General features: G+C 45.5%; 1 protein-coding gene across 3 annotated transcripts in view; it reads right to left on the minus strand.

Annotated features, from left to right (window-relative positions):
- Window positions 1-23,687, minus strand: part of LOC138258805 (zinc finger protein 567-like) — a 376,430-nt gene that overhangs the window by 308,204 nt on the left and 44,539 nt on the right. For 2 of the 3 annotated variants that reach the window (XM_069206041.1, XM_069206039.1), the window contains exons 2-5: window positions 15,799-15,925; window positions 12,481-12,591; window positions 6,518-6,637; window positions 739-837 (exon numbers count right to left, since the gene is read on the minus strand). In XM_069206041.1, the coding sequence (XP_069062142.1) occupies window positions 739-837; window positions 6,518-6,637; window positions 12,481-12,591; window positions 15,799-15,925 (457 nt within the window). The remainder of the gene's footprint in view (window positions 1-738; window positions 838-6,517; window positions 6,638-12,480; window positions 12,592-15,798; window positions 15,926-23,687) is intronic. The other variant, XM_069206040.1, reaches the window with a different exon arrangement.

A 23,687-nucleotide genomic window follows, 5' to 3' on the forward strand; every position in this document is an offset into this window, starting at 1 on the left:
GGACATTGGAGAGTAGCGACAGGAGTTGATGAAGTCCATGCACCCCTCGCAAACTCCTGTAAATGTCCCTAGGTAGATGTCTTCAGCCGTGGAGACATTCAAACCTGGACGGGGGAGCAACGATGAAGCTGTGGGGAGGAGGGCAGAGGCGGGATTGTGACAATGGGATTTCCCAAAGTCCCTCCACAGAATACATTTACTTTTTTGCCACATTGGTATTTTGACCTCGCACACCAAAAGCATCTTAAAATATTTTCTAGCATAAAACGCATGAACAAGCGACTGGTTGTGTCATTTTCATTTTCAACCCAATCTACAACCATTGACTTTCACTAAGTTCTGCTGGCTTTCACTTGAATTACATTTGAGCTATACAGATGCCCATTTTGTTTCTTCTATGTGCTAATCCCAGGTGGAGCTTCTACATTTCCATGTTTCTGCTGGTCCGCGTCTGTCTTCTTTTATTGTTTCTTTTGATCCCACGGATCTGTCCACTTTGTAACTTCAGCACAGTATAGTAGTGGTCCTAAGGGGCCTGCAGTGATACACTGATAAATGGAAAAACATGCCTGGGATCAGAGAACACAACTGCTAGGGGCAGGGACTGCTGACCTCAAAGCTTCAGGGACTGCTGACCTCAAAGCTTCAGAGGCTTAAGTAACTACAATGCCAGTGCGTGCAGTGGAGTCTGGTAAACGTGCACTCTTGTTCGAAGTCAGAGAAGTAGCGCCTACTCACCTCTGGGACTCAAGCTGCGTTTTACCCTCTTGTCGTCTGGAGTCTTCATGCAGCAGTCTGTCTCCTCATCTTTAATGGACCACGAGGCAACCTCGTAACCTGTCATTTAATAAAGAATAAACAAAGTATGGTTATAATGTATCCCAAATCAAACAACGCATGAACCAGGCCCAGCTCTCTCCGGCCTGCTGCATCGCTCCTGCTCCTGTCTGTTCCTTGCTTTTCCCTCGTTCCCACTGCCTCCTCCTTGTTTTGCCCTCATTCCCACTGCCCTTTCCTTGCTTTTCCCTCGTTTTCACTTTTTTAACTTAGCTTTTTCCACTATTTTTTGTGCTTTATCTGTGCTTTTTCCCCTGCTTTTTTGTGCAGCCTCCCCACGCAACTCCAGACCATCACCTGACTTCTGGGATTTCGAAGGACTCTCTAGTTCTGGCTGTTTGAATGAGCCTCTGGGACCTGCAAGCTCCTGGATACCTTGTCGGGTGATTATCCACACTTTACAAATCCTGACTGATTGATTGAAATGTACATTAATGAAAAGAGGGGATTTCAGGGGAAGTGGGGTCACCCTCATTGCCACTTTGAGGTGCTGAGAGCAGGTCAGTAAAGAGTTGATGCTCTTTACAAGACCAAGAGAGGGTTGTGTGAGGAATGAGGGGGTGAATTAACTGCACATTGTAAGAAATGTCGCCAGTCTGGACAGAACTCACTGTAAACCAGAGCAGCCTGGAGCAGACCTACCCATGCAATATACAATTGTCACACATCACCACAAGAAGACAGGTTCAAGATGCACAATAAAGTATTGTAAAGACTGTAAATCTATCAAATAACCTCAATTGCAACAGATATATCAGTTGTTAAGGGCCATTTTATTGCCAAGTAATGCTCAGTAATGTTAACCAAAACTATGGCAATTGAATGCACAATTTAGAACAGAATGAGACTGAATGTTCCCTCTGTAAACTCAGAGCAGTGCAAAACTGTTGGAACATGTTCATAACTCACCTGAGCTGAGAAGCACCGCCTTAACGCGGCAGAGGTCCTGCCCGCCAACACATCAGCCCCCCACCCCACTATTTAGAGTCACAGGAAGTGTTGGATCAGAGACAGCAGAACCTTAGCTGCCTCCTCCATTGGAAACCACTGACCTGACAGCCTGTTCACTACAGGGCCATCAGTGGCAGTCATTGGCCTCATTATGGGTGATTGTGAGGAAAGGCCTCTTTCGACATGGATAGCCCCCACTTTTGCCTGTGTTTGATGTGGTCTCAAAGTTGTTATTGCCCAGGGCCTCTGCTAATCAGTTCCCTAGGCCAGATCTCTTTCCCAAAACTGTTGTGATGCATTGGCACAGTTAGCAACACCTTTAGCTACCACTATAAGTCCCTAGTAAATGGTACTTAGGTACCCAGGGCACGGGGTACTAAGGGTAGACCCGGAGGGCAGCAGCACAGATTGTGCCACCCTCAAGGGCCCTGCATTCAGATGCACCCAGCACTGCCAGGCTGAGTGTTCTGACGCAATCCCAAAAGACAAACTCGAGATGGCACACAGCCTGTGTGCTCTATCCACTATACACTACATGCAAACTAGATAGGTCAGCCCTCTGACAGGCCTTCTAGCCCTAAGGTAGGATGCACTATACTGTATGTGAGGCCATAGCTGCATGAGCAATATGCCCCTACTGTTTCCTTGCCAAACCTGGGACATAGTGAGTGAACAGAGCAGTCATTTTAAATACATGTGCTGGACACTGGCGAGTACGAGCTTCACAACTATATGATGGCTGCTCTGAACCCTATGTTGTTTGGAGCCAAACAACTCAGAATGATAAATCCAAACTGGTACCAGTATTGGATTTATTGCAAAATGTACCCAGAAGTAACCTTAGAGGTGCCCCCTGCAAAAGCTAACTACCCTGGCATGGTGGCTGGCTGCCACTGCCAGACAAGATTCTGAGCCCGTGGGGTGAGAGATCCTGTTCTCTGGGACTCAGAACAAAGCTCTGCCTGAGTGGAGGTGTATGTGTGCATTGCCCTGTTAGCACGCTTCAAAGGGCTTACTGCTCTTGAAACTCGATGCCAAAGCCTGCTGCTAGCAGCACGTGGCCATCCCCATTGCAAACCCCCCACTTTTGGATGGGAGCAACGGTGGGAAGCCAGACAAAGGACAGGAGGAGCGGTCAGTCCTAACATGCACCAAGCCTAAGGTGTTGCATAAGAGATAACCCCTTCATTTCATTTTCCTCCATCTTGCATGAAAGGAAAATAGCCAATCAGGTGTAGGGAAGTTACTGCTGCCCACAGGAAGTGGTCACTTAGTGGATGTAGCCACTATAAGGTAGATGATCCATTGGTCACTACCAGGTACCTCCTAAAATGTCCACTAAATGCAGTATTTAGTGGGCATCCCTAGACCAAGAAATCAGATTCTAAGGACAAATCAAGACCAGCAACAAGGAAGACCCAAGGCTCGAGAACTTAAGTCCTGGTACACAAAGAAAAGGTGCCAAAACCTGCCTGCTGCACCCAGGACTAGACAATCACCTCTTAGGGGTTGCTTGGACATCAGAAAGACTCTAGAAATCCCCACAGGACCTCCACTCTTCGAAAATGGCCAAAGACCTCCCTCCAGAGTGAAGGCGTCACTCTACAGCAACAAGTAACCAACAAGCCAGTGAAGTCCACCTTATTGACCCGCTGCTGACCAAGGAACCAGATGCTGCAGCTGAACCAAACTCCACCTGACGGTCTGTGAGGACATTCTCAGACAGTGTACCCTCCAGCGGCAGAACTGTACCATTACCCTGGGTAGTGGTCACCTAACATTGGACACCAGAAGGACATTCCACTCCGGACTGTAAAAGGAGCAGGAGGAATCTCCAGTGGAGGGACTTCAATAAACACTAGGACCTTCCACCAGAGTGCCCCTGCTGACCTGCAAGTGACCCTCAAAGTGACCTACCTCCCGCTTCCAAGGGCATCTTTGTGCACAGCTCCTGGCTCACCGATTCGCTCTGCTCCCGGTTTCCCTGTGCCCTTCACCGAAGATCCAGCTGTGCTCTAATGGTCCTCCACCCCTTGTGACCTCGACACTCCAAGCGGACCCACCGAAAGGTATGTTAAATCCACCTGTGCAGTGTTTTTCCAAGTGGTCCCCTGCAGTGACCTGGCACCAGCTCCAGAGACGTTTTCACACTGCTCCTGAAGAAACCGGGAGCCGCCCGAACTTCTCCAGCTGGTCCATAGTGCCCATCGATGACCTCAACATACCTGCAAAAGGAGACATTGGTAAACGCACTGCCTGGTTTTATATGTATTTTTAAAGTATTTCTCCATTGATTCCTATGATGAGTAATTACGCACAAAAATACTATTTTTGCTAAACTTCAAAAAATCATAACTTAAAAAGTACTTACCCAATTTTGATGATCTTGGTTTTAACATTTTAAAACAAATCTGGAGTATTTTTGTAAATTGGTCTTGAGTTATTCGGTTACTTTCAACCATAAAAGCAAAACAACCAACAATTGAATCAAAAAGGAAATAAGAATTAAGTTAAAAAAGGATAAGAATAAAATAAAAACATATATTTCAGCCTTAAAACACATAAAATTATTTTCCTTAGAAAAAGCACCTAACCCCCTAATACCTAACATTTAATAAAAACATGGGGTTTTATTTCAGTCTAGGTGTATAGTTAAACTGTAGCAACTAAAACACTTTTTCATTTTTTTTATTTGGTCCTCATCATCATTTTTTCCCCAGAAAATTAGTACGAATATGCCAAGCAGCTACAATATACTTGCTAACCGCACAAGATAGAGGGAGAGAAGTTTCCCTCATCATGATCCTTAAGGCAACAATACAATGTCTTACCCCCATATTCCTGCACACCGGTCGTAACCACTTCCGTCGCACAATCAAATAAGCAGGGCATAAAAACATAAAATGTACAATAGATTCTGAAATGTGATTACAACTCGGACAAGTATCAGGACTTGGGGTCGCGCTCCGTGTACTGCCATAGGATTTGAGAGGCAGACAACCATATCTGAACTGAATATATAGACTCTTCCTTAATGGGTCAAGAATTGTATCCATAAATGGTTCCAGATATGGGTACCATTTGAAATCAAAAAATTGTGAAGTCAATCTGCCGTGTGTTGAACACAGCAGGTAGTTTTCCCTGACATATATCCAGTAAACAATTTTCAAATGATTCTTCTGATCCTTCCTTATACTTTCTGGATGACTCCAAAACTCACTAAGACCCAATCTGTGAAACCATTTTGAGATGTGGTTAAACCAGGGAATGGTAAGTACATTTGGTCTATCTAGAATGTCTTGAATAGACTCTTTGTATGTGGATAGCTCTGGGGTGGTCCATACATGGACCCAGAAAAGCAATGGTCGTAGGGCAATTACATCAGAGATGCGTGAAAGGCCAAGATCCCAGAACATAGGCAGCAGTGGGGTACTGCGAGGACAGGCCAAAGTTGACCTTACAAAGTTGTTTTCCCCCACTGCAAGCTTGCCAGTGTTCGAGGACCCCCAAATTTCAGACCCGTAGACCGCAGCGCTGTGTGCCTTTGCTCAATAAATTTTAATAGTTGGAGTAATCACTCTCTCAGAGGTAGACTTGTGAAAGCGTAAAATGGCCCCAGATCTCTGTGCCAGAATAGCTAAACTTTTATCGATTTGGGCCCCCCAATGCAGATTGTTGCAAATTCTCACCCCCAAATAATCTATGGAGCTTACCATACCTAGGGGGGTACCATTATGAAAAATTGAGTACCTCTTAGTGGGGCCACAACCCAGGGTCATAAATTTAGTTTTGCTATGGTTGAGTTCAAGTCCATAGTCACCACAAAACGAACTAAACTTATCCACAAGTACCTGGAGACCCATAGGAGTTCTGGAGATCAGGAGGGAGTCATCAGCAAATAGCAAAATTTGAATTTTATGGTTGTTCAAGGATGGAGCATCATTTTGGCAGTTGGTAACGACTTGCACCACCTCGTTGATAAACAATGTAAATAACGTTGGGGCAAGAACACAACCCTGGCGTACTCCTCTCCTAATATCTATTTTGTCGGTGAGTTCCCCCTGCTTACCCCATCTGACTTGTGCAAATCTTGAGTTATTGTTTTGAGTGTGTGTCTTGCTTTATTGATACTGTGAGTACAACAAATGCTTTGCACTTCTCCAAGATTAGCGTAAATGCTCGACCAAGCTACAATAAAAATTAGAGCATTAGGTGGTCTCGTTTTTACCTCTGTAAACCAATGTGTGGTTGCCCGGACCCTCTTCACAGTGTGCCTAGCTTTGCACACTACATGGAGGGCCAGCCTCCTACAGTGACCACCACTAGGTTTTCCTGCATTGGACCACCATGGATGGCAACGCAATCCTGGCATGAATCTCGATCAATGTCCTCTTCTGGCAAGGAGAAAGCTTCCTGCACATTGGGAGTCACTGATTTTTTGTTTTGTCCTTCATTGGCAATTAGTTCTTGAAAACTAAAAAACTTTGTTGATCTATTGCATCAAACATAGAGCATGCCCCGCCCAAAGTTTCTGTGCCTTCCAGAGAGCCGTCACCCGTGCTGCTCCACTGAAGGTGCAGAGCCTGCTGGCCAGGCATCGACTTAACCTGATGGACAATCCTCTACCAGGGCAGTGGGTGCCATAGCCGTGAGCCACCCACCATAGCATAAAGGAGGATCTAGGAAGTGGAACGCTTCTGCGGAATTTATTCCCTGAAAAGAACCTTACCTGGAGTGTGCTCAGTGCTGCCTTCCCCTGGTTCTGCACCCAAATGATGATCAGTGAAAACTGGAGCAGGCTCTTCTTTCGTCAAGCAGACATCAGCTTTAAGAAACTGACATGGTGCATCTGGAAAGAGATAATTGGAATAGTTGAAAATGACAGCAATGCATTCACTTTACAAGTGTTACAAGAGACGGGTATTGTCATGCCACTTGGAGGTCATTGAGTGCTGGTGTCAGAATGTTTTCATGACAGTGGTTCAGACATAGCGGGAATCATTTGGGCTTCGGCGGACCAGGGGAACCACAATTCATCTAGAATATGAAAGGTCATTGTGAGAGGTCCCTATTTACCAAGTTTTACTGGTTGCTTGAAGGTTTTTTTTTGGTGTCACCTAGACCGAATTATTAAAATGCTTTAATTGATGAAACGGTTTTACATAAGACGTCCTTATCTTGTTAAGGTGCAGATCTTCTTGTATTGCGTTTGCCAGTTTTACATTGCCCGTCATTTCTGCTGAGGAAGATGGGAGCATTGGTAGGTGACACAAAGTGTTTATAAACTATCCGCACCACCTGCACCGAGGTCCTGGAGGCACCTGGCGTTGAGGGGTTCTTTGCTACTATCCAGAAGAGCGCTTCAGATGCAGACATTGTGGTACCCGCTGTCTGAAGAGAAACCCTTGACTTCACTCACATCCAGTGATTTCCCAGTGCTGTTTGTCCTACATTCAGTCTTCAGTCCTCATTCCCTGGGTTTGGAAGCTTCTCCTGACTTGTCTGTTACCCAGGGAAAGACCCTCGTCTACGCTGTAAGCATTTGAGACAAAAGTTTTCGAGATATTTTGTTTGTCTTTTTTAAGATGATGACTGTTTCCAAAACTCTCTCTACGGTGAAGGATCCCAACATCAAAGTTTTAAAACTGACCTAGAACAATACTGGCTCCATCCTCAGCAGAGACCCCCACAATGGGATCACTGTGAGTGATACGGCTATTGGCAGTTTCCTGCTCCAGATTACAATCACTTCGAAATGAGGAGCCGGGGATGGGGAGTAATTTACAGAACAGGTTTTAAGGGGTCATTTTCCTCAGATATTCCTAATTCTGTGCCCTTCGAATGGGCCTGTAACACCTATTTCCAAAGGGAGAGGGTGTAACACCCTCCTCCCAAAGGAAATGCTTTGTACTGCCTTCCTGGGACTGGGCTGCCTGGACCTCAGGAGGGCAGAATCCTGTCTGTGAGGTGGCAGCAGGTGTAGCTGCAGTGCAAGCCTCAGAGAGCTGGTTTGGCAGTACCCGGGGTCCATGCCGGAGCCCCGGGATGCATGGGATTGGCACCCCAATACCAGATTTGGAATGGGGGGACAATTCCATAATCCTATACACCTTACATCGCCATATTCGAGTTACCATTGTGAAGCTACATATAAGTATTGACCTATACGTAGTGCATGTGTGTAATGGTGTCCCCACACTCACGAAGTCCGGGGACTTGGCCCTGAACTATATGGGGGCACCTTTTCTAGTGCCAGGGTGCCCTCACACTTAATAACTTTACACCTAACCTTCAGCAAGTGAAGGTTAGACATATAGGTGACTTATAAGTTACTTAAGTGCAGTGAAAATGGCTGTGAAATAACGTGGACGTTATTTCACGCAGGCTGCAATGGCAGCCCTGTGCAAGGGTTTGTCTGAGCTCCCTATGGGTGGCAAAAGAAATGCTGCAGTCCATATGGATCTCCTGGAACCCCAATACCCTGGGTATCTCAGTACCATATACAAGGGAATTATATGGGTGTACCAGTGTGCCAATGAGAATTGGTAAATTTAGTCACTAGCCTGCAGTGACAAATTTAAAAGCAGAGAGAGCATGAGCACTGAGGTTCTGCTTAGCAGAGCCTCAGTGACACAGTCAAGCACTATACAGACACACACATTAGGCCACAAACTATGAGCACTGGGGTCCTGACCAGCAGGATCCCAGTGAGACGGGCAAAAACATACTGCCACACAGGTACAAATGAGGGTAACGTTCCAAGGAAGATGGAACTTTCCTACAGCAGTATTTCATTATCAGGACATGTGAAATACCCCAGTAGATGTCCTACCTTTTAAATACACTGCACACTGCCCATGGGGCTGCCTAGAGCCTACCTTAGGGGTGCCTTTCATGTAGTAAAAGGGAAGGTTTAGGCCTGGCAAGTGGGTGCACTTGCCAGGTTGAATTGGCAGTTTAAAACTGCACACACAGACACTGCAGTGGCAGGTATGAAACATGTTTACAGGGATACTCGTGGGTGGCACAATCAGTGCTCCAGGCCCAATAGTAGTTTTTGATCTACACGTCCTGGGCACTCATGTTGCACTACACTAGGGACTTATTGGTAAAACAAATATGCCAATCATGGATAAACCAATCATCAGGTCAATTTAGACAGAGAGCACTTGCACTTTAGCACTGGTCATCAGTGCTAAAGTGCTCAGGGTCCAAAAGCCGGCAAAAACTAAATGTAGCACATAGTTGAAAACATATATTTATTTTAGTTAATTAATTTGTGTTCATATCATATCCTTTCAGAATATGTAATATTAATTTCAATATGTAATGTTAGTTTTAAAGCAAATCAACATCGATTCAAGGCAAGCCATATGTAGTGTTGCCGCGTCCTCGTGACTCCTGTTCTACGTCTCGAGCTCGTGATAGAGAGAGCTCGAGACACTCGGAGTCAAGAGGACGGTTGAGGCGGTAGCTGCGACATCGCAGCGGTCTATTTTTGGATTAAAAGATCTTTACTTTACCTAAGCTTGTAGTCATGATTACTACACCATATTTAGTTAAACAGTGAGCATTTTAATTTACACGTGGCTTGTGTTCATTTTGATATGTTCTTTATTCATTTCAAAGCATGCTATATTTATCTCACATAGTTTCATATCCATTTTAATGAATGTCATATTCATTTTGATATGGGTCATATCAACTTCATCAGATGTCATATTCATTTGAAAATGGTTCATATAAATCATAACATGTGTCATATTGCTTTAAATGAATGGCATATTCGTGTCAGTGGATGTCATATTCATCTTAACACCTGACATTAGAATTTTAATATGAGTCATATCCATTTCAACATAGGTCAAATTAATTTCAATATATGCAATATTCATGTCGATGTGTATTATATTGATTTCAAAGCATAACATTCATTTTGACAACGTTTCGTTTTAATTTCAGCATTGGTCATATTTAGTTTAAGGCATGTTGATGTAATTTCAAAAGGGCTCATATTAATTTCAGTGCATGTCTTATTCATCTTAGCATGTGTCATATTCCTTTCTCTAGATGTCTCATTCATATTAACGCATGATATTAATTTTAACATGACTCATACCAATTGCAACACATATCATAATCATGTCAATGTATATCAGATTACTTTCAATGCAAACCATATTATTTTTTTAAATAAATGTAATGTCCATTGTATATTATATTCCTTTCAGAATAATGCAGTCTTTTTGACAAATATTGTATGTGTTTCAGGGGTTGCTTTGATATTTACAGTGGGGGCCATATTTATTTCAGTATGATCAATATATATTTCAGTAAATCTCTTATTCAATTCTGCGTGTGAGTTGTTCATAATAATCACTAAGTAGCATATTCACTTTGCCTGGTTTCATATTTGTTTTGGTTCAAGTCAGATTCACTCTGCCAGGTATCATATTTATTTTGACACATAGGACATTCATTCTGGTGTATGGTATATTCATTTTGCAACACACTATGCATTCCAGGAGGTGTACTATATAGGGAGCTGTAATTTTGACATGAACGGCTTCCCATACGCGGCCAAGTGAAGGCCGGTTGATCTTAATTGGTGGCTAGGCGTATACCACCTTAAAGTGAAACTGAGATATTTCGAGCCCTGGGAGTGTAAAGCCTTATAGGTGATATACAGAGCTTTAAAGGAAATACGCTTCTGTATGAGCAGCCAGTGTAGCTGTCTGAGGCTCTAACTAGCCGATGCCGCCCAAGGGAGATCCAGCACAAGGCGAGCTGCAGCGTCCAGTATGAGTTGCAGCTTATGAAGGGAGCCTTGATTAATATTGAACAGTAAGGCATTGCAGTAATCAAGATGGATATAACCTACGCCAGTACAACAGAAGTCCTGAGATACTTAGGGAGGAGGGGTAACATTTTCTGAAGGGTTTTGATCATCCAGAAAGAGATTTTCATGGTTTGATTAACCTGTAAGTCAAAAGACAATGACCTATGTTTTTGGCAACAGGTAATGGAGACGGCAAAGCTCTGCCAGATTGGGGCCACCGGCGAGTACTCCATAATGAGCTGTTTGAGCCGAAAAATATAATCTGTTTTCTCCCTGTTCATTTTCAGTCAGTTATGGCCCATCCACTTGTTTACTTCATTCATGCAAATATAGAACCTATCTGCCACCTCTTCCCAATTCCTATCTACTGGGATAATTAGTAGAGTATCACCTGCGTACAAGGATACCAGAAAACCAAAGGAGCGGACCAGTTTCGCCAGCGGTGCCTCATACAAGTTAAACACACAGGAAGTTGAAACATGGTGGCTCCTAACTCCCCACAACTCACAATGGTGGACCTTCCACTCAAAAGGGAGTGCAAAATACCCAGTGCATCATCTCTTACTCCTGCCTGATATAGGCGAAGCATCATCAGTTGAGGGGATACGGTATCGAATGCTGCCGAGAGATCTAATAATACCAAAATAGTTCCCCCACCTTGGTCTACCAGCCAGCCGATAGAATCCGAGATGGCAATAACGGCCGATTCTGTGCTGTGTGATTTTCAAAACGCATGCTGGGAGGGGTCTAAGCATCCATTTTCCTGGAGAAAGTGGGCCAATTCAATGTTCAGGTTTTTTTCTAAAATCTTAGCCAGGGTAGGCAATAACGAAATAGGGTGAAGACTCTTTAGATCATTAGGGTTGGACCCTGGTTTCTTTTTTAGTGGGATCATAAGAGCCTCTTTCCAGAAGGGAGGGAAAACCTTAGTGTCTAACACTTCCCAATAGGCCATTTCCAAAGTCTGAGAAATAAGGTCAAGAGCCAATCTTAAAACTTTAGGGGGACAGGGATTATCTGGGGATCCCGACCTAATCTCTGACAAGAGAGGTTTAATTCTGTCAGCCGAAAGCAGGGGGAATCAAGTAAGTCCCCGCTATGTGTCTCTGCACCAGCCCCAGGTTCCTCAAGAGCCGGATCCAAAGAATGCCGAGTAAAATCCGCTTGGATCTGTAAGACTTTATTTTTGAAAAAGTCAGCTACCTTGTTAAAGAAAAACTGGGAGTTCTTTAACTTGGGGGAAGTGGCTGGAAAGGCAAGAGAGCGAACCACTTTAAAAAAATCTCTGGGTGCGTTGACTACTTCCTTAATCTTAAGGGCATAATAATCAGATTTAGCTTTCCTAAATACCTGTTTATAGTCCCCAAGCAGTGTCCTGAGTTTAGTTCTCTCATCTAAGCCCGAATCTAACTTGCATCTCCACTCCTGACGTCTATACAGTCTCTGAAGATCCTTAGGTTCCTTAGTGTACCATGGGGTCAAGCCTCTTCTCCTGACAGTCGATCCAGCCTTCCTCAAGAGGGCAGTGTGGTCCACTGCTGCCCTTATCCCATGTTCATTTCTTTGTGGTGTGTGTACGCAGATGTGTGGTGTGTGCACATGAGCATGTGTGTGTGCTGTGTGTAAGCGGGTGTGTGTGTGTATTTGCATGTGTGGTGTGTGTACGCAGGTGTGGGTATGCAGGTGTTTGTCCGTGTGTATGGTGTGTGTACGTGGGTGTGTGTGCGTGTGTGGTGTTTGTGTACACGGATGTGTGTGTGCATGTGTGGTGTGTGTGTGTGTGTGTGTGTGTGTGTGTGGTGTGCACAGGGAAGTACACATGTCACTTCACTGTTAACTGGTGCTTTACTCACTTGATGGCAGATGTATCTTGTGGTTGGCCTCACAGCCCTGAACCTCCATGCGGCACAGTTCATCCTTGTCTTTCGCTCTCAATGAACAGACAGTGGTGGCAATGAGGGGACCTGATATAAAAAGTAAACAGAGAAAATCATGCCCAAACTTACTTGTGTCAACTATTACTTTGATCATTTGGCAGCATCTGAGATGATGAAGCTAAATTTAAGTGCAACTCCTTTGGCCAACACTAAAAACACTAAAAATGTCAACTTGTAGCAGCATATTAAACAATCAGTGGCTACCATGATCTACGTACTACCTTTATCTGTGGCCCTTGATGCTCGTAAACTGACTGCAGACATTTATGTATGTTCTGCACATCGCCACTGATGTGTGTACCATGTGGGGCCATTTGTGCATGTGCTATTTGTGACCACAGATGCTGACTACAGTAAAAGGACACTGGAATAAGTACTCCTTGATGCTATTTGAGTATCTTTCCAGAAGCTAACTAAAGATGCTAATTTTTGACTGAGGGCAATTGATAAAACAGTTGCTTGGGGCCACTGATGCTTCTTACTGCCTGCGGACACTGGTGCATGCACTGTTTGGGGGCAATTGCTTGGTGTACGTACCGCCTTGGTGAGTTTACTGATTTGGACTGTTGATGTATGTACTGCCTGAAGCAACCTGTTCTCTCACTACCTGGGATCACTGATATTTGCACTGCCTAGGGCCAAAGACGTACATGAGGTCTGGGACTCCTGATGCGTGTACTGCCTGCAGTAACTGATGTAAATGCACCTTGAAGCCACTTATGTGTGAACTTTATGGAGCCACAGGTATTCAGAAGGGCCTGGGGCCACTGATGCTCATTAATGCCTGGGTCATTGATACTCATACTCCCTGACGCCAGTTATGGCCATGGTTAAGACTATTCTAAATGTTTCCGGACTCAGGACACGCTCTGGATTCACTTTACGGGGTTGGAAGCACAAGATGCTCTTTGTGGTGAACCCTTTTCATGATACATTATTTCATTGTTCTTTTGGTGGAAGATTCTGTATTTCATAGTCTGCAAACCAAAATATTTTGGATGATTCTCTTCTCCTGCATTGCGCTACAAGGGTCAGTTTTCACTATGTCCACACAATCACTGCCCATTGTGCCAATGAGGTACCCTCTGCCTCATCTACTAGCTGCACAAGCCGCTGACGGCCCTGCCACTCTTTTGTTCCTCAGGTTTATAGGCCTCAGACATCATGCACAATGCTGGTAAATCTGGATCCTATATCCATCTGAACATGTTTATATGAAAAGTGTTCACCCGAAACCCGAACACCTGCTTACCCTCTGGGACCCTCTCACAACCCAAGCCACAATCATCATCATGAACTCCGTGCACTCAGGAGCTCCCACAGACCCCTATCCCAACCACGTCATCAACTTCGGAAGGAAGACAATTGGCGACAAGCTCAATAAAAAGTCCAGAACAGCTCCATCACCTTTGCCTTCTTCCTAGGGACTGGAAACACGCAGAAGTAAGGCCCCCTCCTAAAGAAACCATCTGCCGAACCAGCAAAACCTAAGAACTACAGACCCGCCTCCATGCTCCCCTTTCCAGTGAAGGTTCTGTAAGGATGAATATCCACGCTCTTCTTATTACATTAATTGGTATTTATTACCAGGAGAAGAAGTTATGTCTGGTACATAAAAGGTCACAGAAGGCAACTGCCAAATGGAAAAATAGAACACATCTATGTCACACATTCCACAGATGTCATCATGTTCTATGCTCCTCCAGTGACATCACCACAGGTTCTCGAGAAGGCTTTCAACCAGCAACTCAGCGAACACCTGGAATACAACAACCTCTCAAACTGGATTCCAAGCCAACCACAGCACAGAGACAGACCTGATCGCAGTCACCAACAACATCAGCGCCCTCCTGGACCGCAGCAAAATGGCAGTCTTCATCCTCCAGGACCTATCAGCTGCCTTCGACACCGTCTCCCACCACATCTTGATCAACAGACTACACCACACCAGAATCCAGGGACAAGCCCGCAAATGGATTGCCTCATACCTCACCGGAAAAACCAAGAGAATCCGTCTCCCACCATTCACCTCTGGACTCAAGAAGATCATCTGCAGGGTACCCCAAGGATCATCCCTCAGCCACCATCTCTTCAAAACATCCATGACCCCCCTGGCCAACATCGTCAGATCACACGGACTCAACATCAGTTCCTATGTCGACAACACCTAGCTCTGCCTCTCACCATCAGAAGACCCCTCCACCACCACAGCCAACTTCCACAGATGTATGATGAACGTCGCAGACTGGATGAAAGACAACTGCTTCAAGTTGAACACGGACAAGACGGAAGTCCTCATCTCTGGGAACAACACCTCACCATGGGACAAGACATGGTGGCCTACAGAACTCAGCCCATCCCCTGTCCCGACAGACCACGGCATCATCTGGGAGAGCAAGCTGTCTATGAAGCAAAAGGTAAACACAGTCTCATCCGCCTGCTCCACACCCTACGCATGCTCCGCAATATCTTCAGATGGCTCCCAGCCGACACCAGAAAGACATCCCACAGGCCCTCGTCACCAGCAGGTTGGACTACAGGAACACTCCCTACGTAGGAATCACCACACACATCCTGAAGAGTCCACAGACAATACGAAACTCAGTTGCAAGACTCCTCCTTGACCTCCCCAGGCGGACCCACATCGCACTCTACCTAAAGAAGCTACACTGGCTCCTGATCCAGAAGCGATACCAGTTCAATATGTTCACCCACACATACAAAGCCTTGCACAGCACAGGACCAGCATACACAACAAGCACATTACCTTCCACCAACCAACCAACCAGACACCCATGTTCCACCTCCCTCATCCTTGCAGAAGGCCCCCAGTTCTGCTGAGCCAACAGCAGGGGGCGCTCTTTCTCTCATCTTGTGGCCAAAGCTGGGAACCACCTCATCGCTCCAGCAATTCAGGAAAGGACTCAAGACCTGGCTGTTCGAATGAACTAATCACCAAGCAGCAGCTAGTAATTCTAGCACCTTGAGACCCTCAAGGGTGATTTACCATGCTTTACAAATGAATGATTGATTGATTGAGAAAGAATGACTTCAGTGAAAGCAATACAATTGTAACACTATTTAAGCACATATAGGTGGCTGCCACAAAGAGCACTCAGATCATACCAGGCTACACCAAAAGCCTGTGATCAAAGCTCTATCCTAGAAAAGCAACCCAGGCATGTACTTGATTGGTTTCCTATCCTGAGATATAAATCAATGGAGTAATCTTACCCAGTGCGACCAAAGCTTGGTGAATTTCCTTCATCACACTGCTGTACAGTTCCTTCTGCCAATCCTGCAAAAGCTTCCACTCCTCTTCAGAGAAACAACCAGAAGCATCACAGAAGTTTCCTAGTGCCTGCAAGAGACAGAGGACATTATTTACAACACTTGCAATCTACTTGTACCTTTTGTAATTAAAAAAGGTGACATTCCGCCTCCCCCACCACCAACTTCAGTAGCTCAGAAACTTGGAGTCAGATTTGACGACAAGCTCTGTTTTCACTCTCAGATCTTTTCTGCAACAGCTCCTGTATTGCCGTTCAATTAGAACATTTCTGGATCTCCTCTTCTTACAGCCACAGGAAAGTTGTCCATGGATAATAACTCCTGGGTTTGACTATGGGGACATATCATACTTAATTTTCCCCTATAAATGGATTAAAAGACTGCAAACCGTACAGAATGCTGCACCATGCCTTATCATTGGCATTCACAGATGCGAACTGTTACTACAGAATCTGTTACTAGGAATTACACTGGCTTCCTACCTGGACAAGGATCCTTTTTACGGCATTGGTTTCTGTGCTTCAGGCCTTCTACAAATATTTGATAAATAGAACCCATTATTAACATCTGCTCCCTCAAGCCCTTGCCAGCATCCAAGCTAGAGTGGCACTTGTTTGAAAAGCCAGATGTGGGGCTATTCATTCTCAGCGCTGGCTTAAAGAAATTGAATTTGCTGCCTCAGTATTTGAATAGCATCTTCCAGGAGCTCCTGTTTAGGAAGGCACTCAAGACCTATCTCTTTGCCTTGGCTTAGAATGATGTAACACTGTGAGCTCTGAATGTCTTTGTGTCCAGAGAGGTGCTTTATATATCTTCTCATGCATTGATTCATTCATTCACTGTAAAAGTAAAAAGATAAACTGTATATCCCTGCCAGCCAAAATAAACACCATTCTGACCTATGCTAAGGGTTCAAGTACCCTGGAAAGGTTAGCAAGTACAAAGCCTGTGTAATGCTTTGCCAATGTGGACCCAGGGTCTTGGGTTTTGGTGAGACTTAAAATACATGAGAACATTTTTACAATATTGAATGCTTATGGTCCCACTTACCCAGATGCAAACTTTTGGAAGATAATTTCCCATAAAACTGTCCAATATTCCTTTGAGCACTTTGTACTGGGTGGCAACTGTAATCACCTTTCAACCCCTTTCTGGAGAGGGCTTATATCGCTAGGTTTACCCCTCGCACAGATCACAAAGCTTTTAATCACACTATAACTCAACACTCCTTAGAAGACTCATCGGAATTATCCATTCCGCCTCTCAAAATCCTCAAACAAGAATTGATTATATATTTCTAGGTAACAATCTGACCCAATACTTGATTAATTCAGAAATTGGATAAAGTTTGATGGCTGATCATGCCCCTGGCTGCACGGGCCTAGAAAACTCTTCGAGATCATACACCCAAATCATGTTGGGGATTCAATAACTCATTACTCTCTGACAATTGCTTCCTCCTTTCATATAAAACCTTTGCAAATTCTTTTTTTAGCAGAATGACACAGGGGAAACCTCCTTTAATTTCAAATGTAATGCTTTTAAAGCAGCTTCTATGGGCGTTATTATTAATTATGTCTCATCAAGGATAAAAGCTATGGAAAAAGAATCCAATTCCTCTCTAACCAATATTAAGCTGCTGGAACAAAGCAGATCCAGATGCACTAATATCCGTTAAGAGTTAATTTAACAAATTATCTACAGAGAAGACATGTGGCACACTCCTTAAAATCCATGCCAGATATTATGGGGGAACGAATAAAGCTGGTACCCTGCAAACAAACGACTTAAAATGTAAGAACTAGAAATTGTCTATTAAATCTATCACAGAAACTTTAGGTACCCGATAGTTTGAGATACAAACATTACAGTGTGCTTTGCAGACTACTATCAAAATCTTTATATTCCTGAATCTAATCCTTCGGAGGACTTAACTTATTCTTACTTTTCTAACCATAAAGCCAGACATCTCATTATTATGATTACTTCTCCCCCCCCGAGCAGCCACTTAAAAATGAAGAAAAAAAAATCAGCAGTTGTAGGAGGTTAGCTCTCTATATAATGGGCAAAAACGATGCACATTGTGCAGAGAATCCAGGTAACCACACTTTGGTTTGCAGAGGTAGAAACCTGACCACCTAGTGATCTAATTTTTGTGTCTGCTTGGTCGAGCACTTAGGCCAACCTTGGAGAAGTGCTCCGCATTTGTTGTATTCACAGTATCAATAAATGAGGGAACACACTCAAAGGAATAACTCAAGATCATTTTACAAAAATCCTTTGGATTTTTATATATGTTTAAGACCAAGATCATTAAAATTGGGTAGGTACTTTTTAAGCTATGATTTTCAAAGTTTAGAAAATGGCTTGTAGGAATCAAGGGGAGAAAACTTTTAAAATGCATATAAAATCAGGCAATGAGTTTACCAATGTCTCCTTTTGTTTTTTAGGTCGAGGTTGTCGAGATGTCCTGTGGACCCGCCAGGGAAGGCAGGCCGGCTCCCTGTTCCGGGGGGAGCAGCAGATGAAGGTCTTTGGAGCTGGTGCAGGACCACAACGGGGGACCACTTGGAAAACCACTGCACTGGCAGACTTCAAGGTGTGTCCCCTGGGAGTGTAGAGGTTGCAAAGAGTGGGGGACCCTTAGAACACAGCTGGTTCCCTGGTGCAGGGGCCATGGAGGCCGGATGCAGGGCATATAGGAAAGTCAAGAACTATGTGCAAAGTTGCCCTTGGAACCAGGAGGCAGGTCACTTTGAGGGTAGATTGCAGGTCAGCAGGGCCACTTTGGGCGTGGTTCTCACTCGTCCTGAAGTCCCTTGACTGGGGCTTGCTTCTGGTCCTCGGAGTATTCAGAGTGTACTTTTCTTCTGGGTCTCCGTTGTTGAGGTCCAGTTCCCCTAGATATTGCACTTTTCAGCCTCTGGAGGTCGTTGTACCCCCAAACTTGGCACACTTGCAGAGTTTGTCCTCTGGGTCAGCCAGGTGGAATTTGGTCCAGCTCCTGTGTCCGGTTCCTTAGTCAGCAGCCGGTCAGTGAACTGGACGTCACTGGTTTCTGCATCTTGGTTGCAAAGAGTGTTGCCTTCACTCTTCAGGGTGGTCTTGGCGACTTTCAGAAGGTTGGAGGTCCTCTGGGGTTTGGTAGAGTCCGTCTGACATCCAGTCAACACCTCAGTGGTGATTGTCGAGTCCTGGATGCAGCAGGCATGGTTTGGCAACTTTTTCCTTGTGCTGCAGGACCTCTGTTCTTGAGCCTTGGGTCTTCTGTGTTGCTGGCCTTCTTGTATCCGTGGGATCTAATCTGCAGGTCTAGGGGTGCCACTCAATACTGCATTTAGTGGACGTTTAGGGGGTTCCTAGAAGTGGCCAATGGACTTTCTACCTTAGGGTGGCTGTACTCACTATGTGACCACTTCCTGTGGGCAGAGGTCAGTTTCCTATCCTTGATTAGCTATTTTTCTACCATGCAAGATGGAGGAAAATGAAATGGAGGGGTCACCTTGCATGCAACACCTGGGGTGGCCAATCCTCCGATCCTTTGTGGATTTTCCCACCGTTACTCCTGCCAAAAGTGGGGGTTTGCAACGGGGCGGCCATCTGCTGCTTGCAGTAGGGCTGGGGGTCAGGTTTCAAGGGTGGCAAGCCTTTTGAAGCTTGCTGGCAGGCCTGTGCACATTCCTGGGGGAGGAGGTGTAACACCTCTGTCCAGGAAGGGCTTTGTTTTCAGGAACCAGAGACCAAAGGCTCTCACCCCAGGGTTCCAGAATCCTGTCTGGTGGTGGCAGGCTGGTTGTAACCAGCCAGCAACAATGCCAGGGTTAATTAGCGTTTGCAGGGGTCACCTCTAAAGTGGCCCCTCTGTATATTTTGCAATAAATCCAATACTGGCACCAATTTGGATTTATTGTTCTGAGTTGTTTGATACCAAACAACCCAGGGTTCAGAGTGGCCATCATGTAGCTGGTAAACTCGTACTGACCAGTGTCCAACACATGCATTTAAAATGGGTACTCTGTACATTTAAGGCATCATTATGACCACCAGGGTTGGGATGGTGGTCGGACTGCTGCCAAGGTAGCAGTACGGCAGCCACATTACGACCGTGGCGGTCGTACCGCCAGCACTGCCAGATCACAACTTTTCATTGGTCTGGCGGTGCTGGTGGTCCTAATCTGCAAGGGCAGTGCTGCAAGCAGCGCTTCCCTGGGGATAACAAGTCCATTCTCTGCTGGCGATTACATGGCAGTAGCCCCGTCATGTAAAGGCTGACAGAGACGGGGTGCATGGGGCCCCATGTGGGCCCATGCACTACCCATGAACTTGGCATGGGCAGTCCAGGGGGCCCCATGGCCAGCGCTGTTGCGCTTTTCACTGTGTGCTTTGAACCAATTATGTGCTGGCGTCAATGTTGTGGGCTGTTTCCCGCTGGGCCACGGGCAGAAACTCTGTTCCTGCCCGCTGACCCAGCGGAAAACTTGTAATGGGGCCCGTGGGAAGGGGACATACTGGCAGTAACCTCACTATGGGAGTTTGGCCCACGGCCTTTTGCGTCCGTCAAACTCATAATGACCCCCTTACTGTGTCCCAGGTTTGCCAAGGACACAGTAGAGGCATATTGTTCATGCAGCTATGCCCACACATGCAGCATTGTGCACCCTGCCTTAGGGCTGAAAGCATGCAAGAGGGGTGACTTACCTATAATGGATGCAGTGTGCAGGTCACACAGGCTGTGTGCCATGTCAGTTTTTCATTTTAGGATTGCACCAGGATACTCAGCCTGCAATGGCATTGCTGGATGTGTTTGGATGCATGGTGCCTGCGGGTGGCACAATCTGTGCTGCTGCCCTCAGGGGCCTACCCTTAGTACCCCATGCCCTGGGTACCTAAGTGCCAACTATTTACTAAGAACTAATACTGGCAGCTAAATATGTTGCCAAATATGGCAATGCATCACAACAGTTTTGGGAAAGAGATCTGGCCCAGGAAACCTCGTTAGCAAGGGCCCTGGGCACTAACAACTTTGAAACCACATCAAAATACTAGGTAAAAAGTGGGGTGGGGGTGGGGGGGCTAAACATCTCAAAAGAGGCGCTTTCTCACACTACACCGCACTTCCCCAAACAAGAGAGGATGAGAATATCCTTTCCCTAGCGACTCTTCATCATCTAAGTGGAAGAAGCAGGAAAGGCCATCTGCATTGGCATGGGCAGTCCCAGGTCTGTGTTTCACTTGAAAGTCTATTCCCTGTAGCAGCGTCTAAGCAGTTTGGGGTTTTCACCTCTCATTTGTTGCAACCATCTGAGAGGCCTGTAGTCTGTTTTAACTATGAAGTGAGAGCCAAACAGGTATGGCCCCAGCTTCTTCAAGGCCCACACCAGAGCAAAGGCTTCCCTCTATATGGTACTCCATTTTTGTTTCCTAAGGAGTAGTCTTCTGCTTATAAAAGCAACAGGCTGGTCATGTCCCTCATAATTTTTCGGAGGTAGGACCACTCCTACCCACAGTTCTGAGGCATCTGTTTGGATAATAAACTGCCCGGAGTAGTCTGGAGCTTGTACAACTGGAGCAGAGCACATTACATTCTTCAGCATGTCAAAGGCCCTTTGACAACTCACTGTCCAGTTAACCTGTTTGGACATTTTCTTGGAGGTCAGTTCTGTGAAGGGTCCACTATGGTACCATAATCCTTCACAAATATCCGATAGTAGCCAGTCAAGCCAAAGAATGCCCTGACCTGAGTCTGGGTTGTGGGAGCCTCCCAAGCCAGAATGGTCTGGATCTTGGGTTGGAGGGAATTGACTCGGCCTCCTCCTACCAGGTGGCCCAAATAAACAACTCTACCCTGCCCTATTTGCCACTTACTGGCCTTGATAGTGAGGCCTGCCTTTAGTAGAGCCTTCAGGACCTTTCCTAGGTGGATCAGGTGATCCTGCGAGGTGGAGCTGTAGACAGCTATGTCATCCAAATAAGCTGCACTAAATGATTCCAGCCCAGCAAGGACTTGGTTCACCAACCTTTGGAAGGTGGCAGGGACATTTTCTAATCCAAAAGGGATAACAGTAAACTGAAAAATGCCCACTTGGAGTGGAGAATGCAGACCTCTCTTTTGCTCCTGGAGTCCGTCCAGTCTGCCAGTACCCATATGTCAAATCAAACTTACTCAGATATCTGGCTTTCCCTAATTTATCTATGAGTTCATCAGCTCTTGGAATTGGGTGTGCCTTTGTTTTAGTTACTGAATAGAGGTCCCTGAAATCCACACAAAACCTCATTTCCTTTTTCTCTCCTTTGGAGTGAGGTTTGGGGACTAGATCTACTGGGCTAGCCCAGGGGCTCTCTGAGGGTTCAATGACACCCAAATCCAACATTTTCTTGACTTCTGTCTGGATGCTCTCTCTGACCTGGTCTGACTGTCTGTGCATTTTGTTTTTGAGGCAATCTGTCACCAGTGTCCACATCATGAGTACATCAATCAGTCCTACCAGGAGTCACTGAGAATAACTCAAAATACTTGTTGAGGACTTGCCTGCGATCAGCCTGTTGTTGTTCTGTGAGGGTGTCTGACAAGACCAATCCATCTACAGAACCATCTTGTAGGTTTTTGGAGAGGAGATGAGAGAGAGGCTCACTCTTTTCCCCCTCTCCCTCATCTATAAACATGATCATGGTCACATCAGCTCTATCATAGTAGGTTTTTAAATGGTTTACATGAATTATTCTTTTGGGATTTTTGCAACTGGCCAGGTTAACTAAGAAAGTGACCTCCCCTTTCTTTTCAAGTATGGGATAGGGCCCAGCATACTTGTCTTAGAGAGCCCTATGAGCCACAGGCTCCAATACCCAAATGTTCTTCCCTGTTTGGAATTCCACCATAGCAGCTTCTTGGTCATACCAGTGCTTCTGAAGCTCCTGGCTGGCCTGAAGGTTTTGGCTTACTTTTTCCGTGTACTCTGACATCCTGGAATGTAGGCCAAGTACATAGTCCACTATGTCCTGGTTGGGCTCTTTGAGAGGTCTCTTCCAGCCTTATCTTACAAGACTCAGTGGTCCCCTAACAGGATGCCAAAACAAAAGTTCAAATTGAGAGATTCCTACTCCCTTTTGTGGCACTTCCCTGTAGGCAAAATCAGACATGGAAGTAAGACATCCCATCTCCTTTTGAGTTCTATAGGGAGTCCTCCAATCATGCCTTTTATGGCCTGGTTAAATCTTTCAACCAACCCATTTGTCTGTGGATGGTATGGGGTAGTGAACCTGTAAGTTACACCACATTCCTTCCACATGTGCTTGAGGTATGTAGACATGAAGTTTGAAACTCTGTCAGATACTACCTTCTTAGGAACCCAACTCTAGGAACCCAACTCTCAGTAAAAATACCTAAGAGGGCCTTTACTACTGCAGGGGCAGTGAAGGTCCTAAGGGGTTTGTCTTCAGGATATCTAGTGGCATGATCCACCATCACTAGGATATATCTATTTCCTGATGTTGTCTGTGGGTAAAGGGGGCCAACAATATCAATCACTACCCTTTCAAAGGTACCCCAACCACAGGTAGTGGGATTAAGGGGGTCTTTAGGTGGCCACCCGCTTTGTCACTGGCTTGGCAGGTGACACAGGACTGGCAGAAGTCCTTCACCTCCTGGGACATTCCAGGCCAGTAAAATGATTCACTAGCCTGCCCCAGGGGAATGTCATGGGCTAGAGAGAGGAGAAGCTCTCTGTACTGTTGAGGTACTGCCACCCTCCTGGTTGCACCAGGCTTGAGGTCTCTGGCTTCAGTGAACAGGAGTCTATCATCCCAGTAAATCCTGTGGGTACCACTGACACTAC

This window comes from Pleurodeles waltl, chromosome 9, assembly GCF_031143425.1.
Source record: "Pleurodeles waltl isolate 20211129_DDA chromosome 9, aPleWal1.hap1.20221129, whole genome shotgun sequence".
NCBI lineage: Eukaryota > Metazoa > Chordata > Amphibia > Caudata > Salamandridae > Pleurodeles > Pleurodeles waltl.